Raw genomic sequence first — 12161 nt, 5'->3', positions numbered from 1 at the left:
TGCGCTGTACGAGGAGATTTAATTCCTTTTATGCCCTTTGACGGGGGTAGTACGGTGGCTGAACGTTGGTGGTTGTCTGCTTCTGTGTCACGTTCTCCGTGCAGCGAGCGGGATTTGAATTCTTCATTCAGGTTCATTTGGTTTGTGTAAACGGAAGCGTATCGTCACTCCCTACAGGAGCCGAGCTGAGCTGCTGCGGGTTGGGCATTTGCCAATCCTTCAACGTACCATGATGAAGAGAGAAGTTTTTCTGCCTCTCGTGGAGATGCGTGCATATTCTCTCGCTGCTTAGTCAGAAACATCAAGTTGTGTTGAAATCCCATTCCTTGCACTAAGCAAAATGCTTCTGGTGCAAGTGAAAAGCAAAATACAGACTTGAAACTGCACACGTTTTCCCTCCTGACCTCACTTTTATGTTTACCCTCACGTACAGCCTGGCTGCCAGTTCCGCTCCTTCCTTCCTTCCTGCCGTGACCTTCCCCGAATGACCTGATCTCCACAACTCATTTGCCCTTTCTGTGAAACAAGGACGCTATATTCCACTAGAAAACATTCTGGAATAGAAAGATGAAATATTTTGGAACCGCTAAGCCGTATTATTGCTGCGGACCAGAATCTTTTCTTCCCCAGCTCAGCGGTTGCCTAATCCTGTTAGTTGCGCTCAGAGGCCTCCCCGTTCTTTAGCAGCTTTAATCCCCACAGTGTTTTTTGACCAGAGTGATCTTTGGTCCTATGTCAGAATATATGGTGTGCCGTCAGTGCTTCTTTTGGGTCCGGGTGTTGTCTTTTAAGGGTTCCTGTCACCTGTGGGGACACAGCTGTGTCACACCGAGTGAGATCCCGGGTAGAGTGCGCCCCCTCCTCATGAATTTGTAGAAATGGGTATATTTTATGTCAAGCCATAGCCGCAAAAATCATGCTGTTTTATGTGTGCCCCCAAAGATGTCCCCAAAGATGTCCCTGCCGGCTCCAGGCAGGGCGGGCACGGGGGGCAAGGGGGGGTCTCGGCAGGGGATGGGGGGAGAGAGGATCCGCAGCAGGCAAGGGCAGACATGCGGCGGCCTGGGTGCCCCCCAAGGCTGGCAGCTAGGGAAACTGAGGCAGGGGCTCGGCACCCCGCCGCCCCGCAGAGCCGCCGCTCCGGGGAAGGGGAGGGAGCGGGGCTGGGACAGGCTTAAAGCGGGCGGGAGGCGCGGTACAGCCGCGCTGTCGCAGGGTGCTTGTACCGCTTTAAGGCGATGCCGCCGCTCCGGGCTCGGCCAGGCACCGGGAAGAGGAACTGGGCTTTGTACTGCCGGGTCGGGGCGAACGTACCGCCGTGCCCCGGGCAGCCCGGCCCCCCGCTCGCCGCTGCTGCCGCCGCTGCCGCCTGCTCCGCGCTCGCTGCAAGGGAGGGATGGGGCGGGGAGGGGGAGGAGGCGCTGGGGGCGAGGACGGGCCTTTGCATCCCCACCGCACCCCCCTGCAGCCCCTCTGCTCCCCGGTGCATCCCCCTTGCATCCCCCCCGCTCCTTTCTGCTGCAGGGGGACGTGCTTGCCAGGGCCGCCTGCTTGCAGGGTGTGTGCTTGAAATAAAGCCCCCCTCGCCCGGAGATCCCCCCCATCCCCTGCTCCGAACCCCCCCCCCCCCCCATCATGATTTTGCTGAGCAGCTTCTTGCACCTGCGGCCTCGGCGCTGCAGCCCCTTTGCAGGGCTGGGCAGGGGGACCGGCCCCGCAGCGGGGACCCGCAGGGCTCTGCGGGTGCTGGTGGACATGGACGGGGTGCTGGCCGACTTCGAGGGAGGCTTCCTCAAGAAGTTCAGGGCCAGGTACCCCGACAAGCCCTACATTGCCCTGGAGGACCGGAGGGGCTTCTGGGTGTCGGAGCAATACGGGCGCCTGGGACCTGAGCTGAGTGTGAGTTTATGCATCCCCCGGCTCTGCGCGTTGTTGCTCTCGTTTGCTCCGCGCCGTGCAGCTGCAGCTCTGGCCCTGTGGGACCCGCTGGCCACCAGCTTGTGGGTGCAGTGCTGGGGAGGGCTGCGGGTGCTGGCCAGAGCTCCCACCGAAACACAGGTACGGATCTGCACACAGGAGGGCTTCCAGCTGTGCCTGTTTTTCCCAGAAATCCAACATTTTTCATTCACATCTGTCTCGTTTTCTCTGCGTGCATGGATGGAGATAGATGCAAGAAAAGGAGATCTTTCAGAACATCGCTTTTAAAATACCCATATTGCCTAGCTGGGTTTTTCTAGCTCTGATTTGGCCAAGCTGCGTGGATTGATACTGTTCCTAGATGGATCATTTACTTCCTCCACAGCAATGTGAGGGGTGGGACGCAGCAGAGAAGTTGAGAGCAAACCATGCAATTGATGCTTTATGTGAGGGTTTACTTAAAACAACCCCAAGCCCTCCCATGCCTGAAAAATAGTGTATCCATTTTAATAATTGAAGCCTAAAAGTAGAAGCCCTCCTTACTTTATCATTCAACGAAGGGCCGAAAGTCAGTTTCTGCCTCTACAAGTTTCCCATCTTGATGGGATGTCTGTGGCCTCATCCGCGGATTGCAGTTGCACTAGTGGAAAGGTGTTACAGCAAATAAAAAGTACTCTTGTCGTTAGTGGTACAATGGCTACAAGGAAGAGAGTGTGAATAAGGTCCGGGGGCTCTCCCACTGACAAAGTCCTAAACAGCTTGATGAGCTGAAGGAATGACGTGTCCTCTCTAGCTGGGATTGATGAAGAGGAAACAGAGGACATTGTTCATGCAGTAAGGCAGATGCTAAAAGTTTGGCAGGGGTAATGCATGATAACTCATTTTTTTTCCTTGATCTTAACTACTTTGGATGTGTTAAATGAAGTGAGCTCATCTTGTGTCTGCTGCGATCACGTAAAACCACCAAAACCTTGGGCTGAACAAGTAATAAAACTTTCACAGACCAACCTCAGGGTAGCCCTGATTTCACCTGCGGTTTCAGACCAGGGATAAAGAGAGTAGGAGACGCTCTGTGGCTACAGGCACGTGGGCTGTTCCAGTCCTCCTTTGTCAGAGAGCACCATCGACCTGCTGGAGGAGACCAGAAAATAGGAACCAAAGAGTTCAACGAGCTGAAGGTCTCAGCTCTGAAAGGGAGAACAACAGCTGAGCCATACAGCGAGCACACAGACCTGGGAGGATGGGGAGCCCTGGACGGGCAGGGGAGAGATAAGAAGAAGGAAATTGAGGGTCTGTCCTGCCTGGCATGGGGATTTTTCCATCTCCCAGGCAGCGTGCTGGCTGCAGTGCCGCAGGGAGTTATTCTGGCTCTGGGAGCCGAGCGGGTCTTCTCTTCAAGATGAGCTCAGTTCTTCCCCCATCGAGCTTGATTGCAAAATGCTTTTTGACATAAGTGGAAGCAGAATAGCAACGGAAGTCCTTGCTGTAAGAAAACACTTCAGCACGGTTTGAAGTGCTTTGCTGATCAGGCCGCATTTCTCAGATGTCTCTTACGCAACTACAGTCAGTATCTTAAAAATAAAACATCGTTGCCCACCAGTCTAAGGCAGAGCAACTGGAGTTTGAATGTTTGCCTGCCCCGGGGCAAACTGTTAGGGTAGCTGTTCTCGTCATGGTGCTAGGAGGCATTTCTGCTGGCTCTCTTGCACCAAATCAGCATATTTCATTTTGAAGGTGTATGAAGAAGGTTTTTCTTCCCTCCTCTGAACCACTCATGTTTTCTGCTGCTCGGGCAAAAGGGAAGAGTGCGACAGTTGATCTGAGTTGTCTCTCCTTTTAAGTTGGGTACCCGGTCTTCTCACCTTATCTGGTATTTTTGGAGAAATACAGGGTTTTATTCTGGCATGTCGTGTTAAATGCTCTGTGCCCAAATAGGTTATGGCTTCATGCATTCATCTTCTGAGAGCAGGCAAGGTGTGCAGCCAGTGTCTTGGCACAGGCAGCTAGCAGGATGAAGCAGAACGTGAGTCCCCAGGTGAGCCCTGTGTTTGCTCTGGAGCGTTGCTGCCCTGAGCCTGGAGTTCACAGCGAAGCCCCAGTTGCTTGTGGTTGCCTGCTTTCTTCCCCCAGTGCAGGTGTAGTAAAAGCAAAATGTGGTGGGGCAGACTAGATTCCCACTCATCAGACAGGAAGGAGCTGCAAGTCTAGCTGGTGTGTCCAACCAGTCTGGTTTTTGCTATGAGCTTTAAGAACCAGCACATAAGCGTCGCGGAGGCTGCTCTCCCCTACCCCGATGCTCTGCTGGCTCCTCCATACTGTGCGATACAAGAAGGCCAGGATGGGCTTAAACTTCCTTTAGTCTCTATTGCCTTGCCTCAAATACAGAAACAGAGGTGCTCAAAATCCAGATCAGCCCTTCAGGACAGGGCTCCCTTCAAAACTTCTCCCAGTTGCAGCTGCTCAGCTGCATTGCAACACCGGATTGGGGCTGCTTCCACTGCCCGCAGCGGCGTTGCAGCACTCCCAGGCTCTGCTCCCCGAGCACCCAGTGTCTGTGCAAAAGAATTACTTTTCCTTGCGGCTGACAAGCCATTACCTATTTGAGGGAGCACAGGGGATGCTGGTCCTTAGAGCAGCAGGCAGCCATTGCAGGCAGCCCCTGGACTCTGCCCTGCCCCAAGGTTTTGCTCCCTGCGGTCTCTCTCTGCTCTGCATTCATTCCCTTGCACCATACCAGTGCTCCCCAGCTGCTGACCTGGACGTTATGTGTTTCAAACCCTTGTCTGGAGATGCTCCATTTGCCTGGTAGATCTTGCCCAGTCACCCCTGAGGAAGAGTATCTGCATTCATCCTGACATGTAGTCCATCCTATAATACACTTTCTCCTATGAGAGCTGCCCGGCTGCTATTTTAAGTGATCTGACTGAGACAAATAGGCCAGACAGCATCTGTGGCTCAACAGCATCACATTACAGCAGGGTTACCAGGCCACGTCAGCTCGATCCACGTGGAAGTGCCCCTCTGGATGCAGACCCGGGGTTTCGTTTGGTTCTGAACAATCTCTGTGCTTTGCCTTGAAGGAATGTGCTGCTCCCTCTGTGTCTGGGGCTGCACGGGCAAACCCAAACCTGCTCCAGAGCATCTCTGATATAAATTGTATGGGACGGGTGCTGGTTGGCAGGTGGGGAACAGAGGAACCCACAGAGGCAAAGTGGGTTAGTGGGAGGGACCGGAGCTCCCACCTTTCTCACTGTCACCATCCTCTGTCCTAGCAGAGGGTGAGGAAGAGGCACATGCTGAGCACATGGCAAGAAGCCCTGTGCAGTAACTGCTCTCTTTCCCCTCTCAGGAGAAAGCCATCAGCATCTGGGAATCCAAGAACTTCTTCATCGAGCTGGACCCACTCCCTGGGGCTGTGGAAGCTGTGAAGCAAATGGCAAATTTGGCAGAGTGAGTAGGAACCTGCTGGTGGTATTTGGGGATGGACAGGGAAGCAGCAGTGGCTTTGCAGGCTCATCCTCCTCTCGTCAGAAGCGCTGAAGACAACATCAGTGTTAAAAATGCCTACCAGCCTGCTGGGCATGGGAGGTAGGAGAGGGCTTTGACTCCTAGAGCAGTCACCAAGAAAATCAGCCACATGCATCCCCTTCTCTTCAGCCCTCTGCCCCCAGCAAGGGTGGCGAACAAGGGAACATGCCTGTGGTGCGGGTGCGGGTACGCGTCCTGCGGTTGGGACCTTGCCAAATGGGGGATTAACATTTTAAATCACTCCGGTTTGATCTGTGGTGGGGGGTCTGCTTTGGGTGCCTGCCTGCTCAGACACTGAGCAGGGTCTTGCAGAGGTAGCTGGGTGCGCTTCAAGGGGGAGCATGGTCTGATCGGCGTGTTTGGCCATGAAGTGACACTCTGCTGCCGTTTCTCTCCTCGTGACAGCACCGACGTGTTCATCTGCACAAGCCCGATCAAGAAGTACCGCTACTGCCCTTATGAGAAGGTGAGCAGGTCCGAATCCCAGCTCCCCCTCCCATACCGTGCTGCCCGGTGAACACCGGCTGACTCCTGCATGCCTCTGGCTGTAAACCGGCAGCGATATTTCCCTGCTCCACCGGTTTTGTTCTTAAGCATCTTCACAGAGTGTCAGCTCCACCACCAGCCAAGCTCTGCCATTTGCATGCACTGAGGTGCTTGGTCGTAGTATTTCATCATGATGTCAAAAGCTACTTGGCTTTAAAAGAACTTGTGCTCCAGCAGCATCTGAATCCTTCCCACTAATGAACTTATTAAGAGAAGTGTCCTCCCTGTGTGGGGCCAGGGCTCATGCTGTGCTGAGCAGCCCCTGCCCTGTCCATCAGCCTTCCCTGCGCTCACTTCTCGCTCCTCACCTTCCAGTACGCCTGGGTGGAGAAACACTTTGGCCCCGAGTTTCTCGAGCAGATCGTTTTGACGCGAGATAAGACGGTGGTTTCTGCTGACCTCCTTATAGATGACCGACCTGATATAACAGGTAAGGGAGGTGCGGGGTGGCAGGAGTGACCAGAAGCAACCCTGGTGGGCAGACGGCATCCCTGGGTGATGGGCACTGGTCCCTCCCTGCTTGATTAGGCTCTCGTTAGGGGGTTGTGTCTGCAGGCTCCTCGTGTTGGAGTAAGGTCAGCCTCTCAGTCTCTCGGAGGAGTTGTCCAGAAAGCCGAGCTCTCTCCTTGCTTTGCAGGAGCCGAGCTGAACCCCAGCTGGGAGCACGTGCTCTTCACGGCCTGCCACAACAAGCACCTGCAGCTGAAGCCCCCCAGCCGCAGGCTGCAGTCCTGGACCGATGACTGGAAGGCCATTCTGGACAGCAAACGCCTGCCGCCCAGCCAGACCGCCTGAACACCAGCCTCCCACGGCCACCCAGGGCTGCGGCCACCCACTCGTGTCCCTGTGGAGTCCTGCTGAAGGCTGAAGCCACGGATGGACAGACAGACAGACACTGTCCCTGCTGCGGGGAGGAAGAGGAGGGTGAGCTGAAGCACACGGCCACCCAGACAGTGGACCTTAGCCCGTCCGTGCCACAAGGGACCAGCAGGAAGATTGGCCCCGTGGACCCGGCAGCCTGGCTGGGAGGCATTTCCCACTGGCTCCTGGGGTCTCTGCTGCATCTGCACCCCCGTGAGGCCAGCCCGACGTTTCTGATGGATGAGGTCACCCTCAGCGTGTCACTGCCCTTGTCTGTGCACCATGTGGCACACACCAGCTCTCCATCCTCCTCCCTGCGTTATGGTCGGGGATCATGCGGGTGGTTTCTTTCGTCCTTGCAGGGCTTCTTACCCAGGGGCTGCCTTGGGGGATGTTTCCTCCCAGCCGGTGCCTGGGTCCGGGGAGAAGCACAGCTGGAAGGGCAGGGGGAGCGGGTGGATGTTGCCCAGGCTCCCTGCACGAGCTCAGCTGTGCTCTTCCTTGCAGCTGATGCAATGGGACAGCTACATGCTTCCCTGCAGGAAAAGTCCCTGCAGCAGGATATGGGGACAGTACCACTCCTTCCGTGGATCCGGCTGTGGGCAGAGAGCCCTGAGGCACTGTCATATCCAAAATGTAACTGTCCTCCAGCTGGCGGGAGGGATCCCCACTTGCCCTCTTCCCTGAGGAGCTGCCACAGCTTTAGAGCTGGGGCTTTAGAGCTGATCTGGGATGAAGAGAGGGGATGTTCTCCCACCTGCTCATCACTCGTGGGCTGCTCGCCTGGGGCATCTCTGGGGCAGCGAGCGGGTAGCGGCAGTGCCAGCACCCAGCCCTTCCTGGGAGCTGGGCAGTTCCTGCAGAGCTCCTGGCTCACCCTGCCAAGCAGTGATCGGATGGTAGCTCCTTGGATTTCAATGCCAGGAAGGTCTGCACATGCAGGCTGCATGATCAGATCACCCCGTCTGCCACCTCCTGGTAGTGTCCAACGTCAGCCTGCCAGGAAAGCGCTGGGTGTGTATCCTCTGGGCACCCTGCTTCCACGCAGGAGGTCCTGGGTGCTGCATCCCGCCAGGGTCAGGCACGGGGACGGTCGATGCTGCAGAGCATCCTAAAGCCTTCGGTGTGGAGCCGCCTGGGAAGATGCTGCTGGGTGGCGGAGCTACAGCATCACTGAGAAGTGGGTAAAGCAGAGGCACCATGGGTGTCCGAAGGGCAGGTTGAGGGTTGTGTTGGTGGAGGATTGTCACGGCTGCATCCATGGATGCTGTTTTCAGTCCTCATGTACCACAAGGGATGAAGTTCTGGGGACGTTGCTGTTAAAGGCTGGGGAGCCCATCAGCAGTGCCCACAAGGCTCTATCTAGTTTGTTCTGCAGCTGCCTGCAGCTCTGCTGCCGTCCTGGCTCTGGATGTCGGGGGCCAGGGCATGCTGCCGGCTCTGCTCGCCTCATGCTGGGACCTGTGGCAAGGTGTTTGGCCACTTGGCCAGCATGAAGGGGCTGTGGGACACGCAGCTGTCTGTGCCAGCCACCACTGCTGGATGACCGTGCCGGGGCTGCTGGGAGGCTGCATCTGGGCACCGAAAAGGGAGCGTTTGGACCAAGGGGCAGCTCCAAGAGGGATGCTTTTTGCACAGCTGTGCCCACAGCCTCTTCCTCCCCTGCCCATCTCATACCTGCCTCGCTGAGCCTGCACCAGCCTGGCCTTGAGCTACAGCGACCCAGCTGGCACTGGCAGCAGCACCAGAAAGCAGCCGCTGCTGCTTCTCCTCTGCCTGGCCCCAGAGAAGACACATCCCAGCTGCTGGGGAGAGCTGGGCGTCCCCTCCCTGCCTACGGCCGGAGCCAGTGCTGGGCTGCCCCAGGCAAAGCCCCGGGGATGCGCCGGGTGCGTCAGGGCCGGCGTGCGTGTGCGTCACTGCTGACACCGCAGAGGCCACGCGGCCCCTGCTCCCGCCTGCCCCCAAGATGTCCGGGATCCCACCGCACGGTCCTGCTCTCCTGGCCTGAGGACTTGCTGGCTGTGGGAGTAAAATTCCCCACTGGGACACGCAGCCCCACGGGCGGGGGCGGTAGCCAGGGCTTGGCCAGGGTTAGCCACCCTGCACTGCTTGCTCACCATGCCTTTGGCTTGCCTCTCTTCTATGGGCCCCCGCCAGCAAAAAACTATGTGAGCTCAAAGCTACATAGCCAACAAATAACCTATTTCGGCCGGCCCCCCGCCATGTCCGGGACCTGGAGGGGCTACTGAAGTTGGTGCTTCCGAACCTGTGCCTTCCCCGGCTGCTGCGGGGCCAAGGAGACGAAGCCCACATGGTCTCGGGTCTTTCTGAAAGCTGCCCCATCTCTTGGGATGGGGTGATTGTGTAAAGACAGCATGGTTTGGTTTGGCCCATGGCAATGGGAGTTACATACCACAGGGATTTTTTTTTTTTTTTTTTTTTTTTTTTTTGTTTAAACCACTGTGTGCTTCCCTGGGTGGTGGGTTTGGTTTGAGGGGTGTATTTGGGGAGGGGTGTTTGCAATGTGGAGCCACTGGAGATGCAGCCCCCTGGCCAAGAGCCACCTTGGCTGGGGGTTTGCAGGCGGGGAGCTGGGACAGTGGGTGAGCACCATGAGCAGCCGCTACGGCTGCTGAGCATCACGGACCCCTTCGTCCTGCTGAAGCCCTGCCGGCTGCTGGCCCCATCGTGCAGCCAGGGTGGCCTCATGGGGTCCGAGCTGGTTTTTTTCCCAGCGGCACCATTTAAACATGAGTTGCCCAAGGTCTTTGGAGCCTTCTCGTTGCCCATCCTCGAGCCAAAACCAGAGCTGGCATGTCATTATGGCAGCTGCCCAAACCCGCCGCCTTCCCCATGGCTGGGGTGGACCCAAGGGACATGGCTCTCTACGTGCCAGCCAGTCTTTCCCCCTTCGTGGGACGTGTGATGCTGAAGAGACCGCGTCGGTTCACGCCAGATATACTTGAAAGCAGAGCTGGAGTTTCTCATGCACGAGGCTCCGACTCGATGCACAGAAATCCCGAGCAGGGAGCTGGCCTGTTTGCTCCTGCTGAGCTTGGGGCCAGGAGGTGGCTCTCCATCACCCAACGGATCGGCCCTTTCAACGTTCAAGCCTTTCTGTGGCCAGCTGAGATGCACAGAGCTTTTATTTTTAAGTGCACATCTATAAAACCGAGGCCGGTGAGGAGCACTGCAATAAACACTGGGTTTTATTGGCATCCAGCTTCCTAGAAATTGAGTTTGGGTTTTGCAGTTTCCCACCCATGGCTCTGCTCTTTGCAGGGGAAAGGGGGTGGGTGTTCCCTGTGGGCTTGGGCAAGTCACCGTGTCCGAAAAGCCTGTAGCCAGCCCCAGCAGTGCCATTACCCCATTAGGCAGAGTCCCTGTGGGCAGAAATAGGAGTAGGTTTAGGTAGCAATCAGCTTCCTAAATATCTTTTATAACAAATAAAGCTGTAAAGCCTGTTTCCCCTTGGACCACAGAGCAGAAGCAATAAAAGGGGCTGGAGCTGTCACAGGCTGCTTCTCCATGGGATTTTGTACCTCCTCCATCGCTGTGGAGTGGTCCATGTCCAGGCACGCAGGCTGCAAGGTGTCCACAGGCATCCCCTGCCCGCCGTGGGGCCATGCCATGAAGACCCCTGCGCTTGACCGGCGTTTGCATGCTGTGAGCAATGCCGTAGCCCTGCCAGACACCTGCAATCAAAGGCAGGGAGGATGGCAGGACCATCCCAGCAGGGCTGGGGAAATCTCCATTTCTGGATCGGGCTCCAGGGGGTGATGCTCCAGTGGCCTTTCCTGGGCTCTCCTTGTAGAGAGGGATCAGCCCAGCACAGAGCAAGCGAGCACTGCTGCCGGGACAAAAACATAGGAACTGTTTTTTCCCCTGGTATTCAGTGCAGCGCTGACTTATTACCGCATGCAGATTTAAAACCAGCTTGATTTGTCTCTTGCAGCTCAGAGCACTGCACTGGATGGTTACAAGCACTCGGAGGTTAAATTAGCCCATTCCTTGGCGAGTCCAGTCTTGCCACAGCTCAGACCCTGCCTAGATGCTATAGCAAGGAAAAGTGTAGTATGTGCCATAGGTTGTGCCCGAGATATACATTTCTGGGCCTGAGCCCTGCTCAGCTGCAGCTGGACAGCGTGAGGTCTGACTCTGCTCCCCCTGACACCAGGGTCAGGAGTGTCCCATGGGAAGCAGTGACCTGCCCCAGCGCACCATGAGACAGCGGGGAGGACGGGGCATCTGCACTGAGGCTGGGATGTGTGGTCCTCACACTGGGGTGACTCCAGGACACGACACAGAGTGCAGGCAGGATCGCATCCATGAGCTGGAGGTGCAGCCCTGCTGGGGCTGGGACACCCAGGCCAGCACGGAGACCGGGGGCGATTCGGCTGCCAGCGTGGGCAGCACAGCCTGGAGCGGGTGTGGGTCCCCGCAGCTGCTGCTGTGGGGCCCATAACACTGCCCCAGGGCTGGTTTGGGCAACAAGCGCCTCTCTGCCCCAGCCACCTCTCTTTACCCACCATCCTCGCCCTGCGCCAGAGGTGCCAGCTCCCCAGAGCAGAGGCTGTCCCTTCCCCGGCACAGGGACAGAGGCAGTGGGTTTGACACCAGCCCTGCACCGAGCTGGAGCTGCCGCAGCAGTCACACTGGGGATGGGGCCGTGCATTTCCCAGCAAAGGATGGAGCAAGGTGGAGGGACCGCGTCCCCACCGGCCCGGCAAGGGCTTGCAGAGTGTTATGCAGCTGACGTGCAGGGCTGCAGCTGCGTCGGCTCCTTCGTGCTCCCCTGCATGCCTTTTTTTCCTTGAAAAGCCTCAGGTTGCAGATATCACGTATCTTCCAGGTGACAAGCACAGTTTCCAAGGCAGGCGGAGGTGGAGAGGAGGGGGAAGGAGGTGGTGGTGACCTGGACCTGGCCCTGAGCACAGGGCAGCGCTCTGGGCCACTGCCGGTGGGAGCCTTCACGCCCTTCTCATGGCCATGGGCTGCTGGACTAAGGTGGCCCTGGCCAGAGCAGCACCGCCAACCGTGGAGGAAAGGATGCCAAAAGCAAAGACACCGTCTCTAACATGTAAGCACTTCAGCTGGGGGCTGAATTTGGGCATTGCCCAAACTCACCAGAAAAGTACCAGGAGGTTTGGGTGCCCTCCCGGCAGCCAGCGCAGCCACCGCGTGAAACCCCTCAGCTGCCGGGAGTGGGGTGGGGGTTTGAGCACCCACCTCCCTTAGGGAATTCACCCCGAGAGCAGCCCGCTTCACCCTGGTACAAGCTGGACCAAGCTTGCAGGACGCGGCAG

General features: G+C 57.1%; 1 protein-coding gene across 1 annotated transcript; it reads left to right on the top strand.

The window, feature by feature from the left end:
* Positions 1–1221: 1221 nt before the first annotated feature.
* NT5M (5',3'-nucleotidase, mitochondrial) lies at positions 1222–10369 on the top strand. Its single transcript, XM_010313331.2, has 5 exons — positions 1222–1899; positions 5267–5367; positions 5851–5911; positions 6307–6421; positions 6629–10369. Exons 1-5 carry the CDS (start codon positions 1636–1638, stop codon positions 6784–6786), a joined length of 699 nt encoding a protein of 232 aa, XP_010311633.2. The 5' UTR covers positions 1222–1635; the 3' UTR covers positions 6787–10369.
* Positions 10370–12161: the final 1792 nt, after the last annotated feature.

Source organism: Balearica regulorum, chromosome 15 (assembly GCF_011004875.1).
Source record: "Balearica regulorum gibbericeps isolate bBalReg1 chromosome 15, bBalReg1.pri, whole genome shotgun sequence".
Lineage (NCBI taxonomy): Eukaryota > Metazoa > Chordata > Aves > Gruiformes > Gruidae > Balearica > Balearica regulorum.
This window is presented reverse-complemented; position numbering and strand designations above follow the sequence as displayed.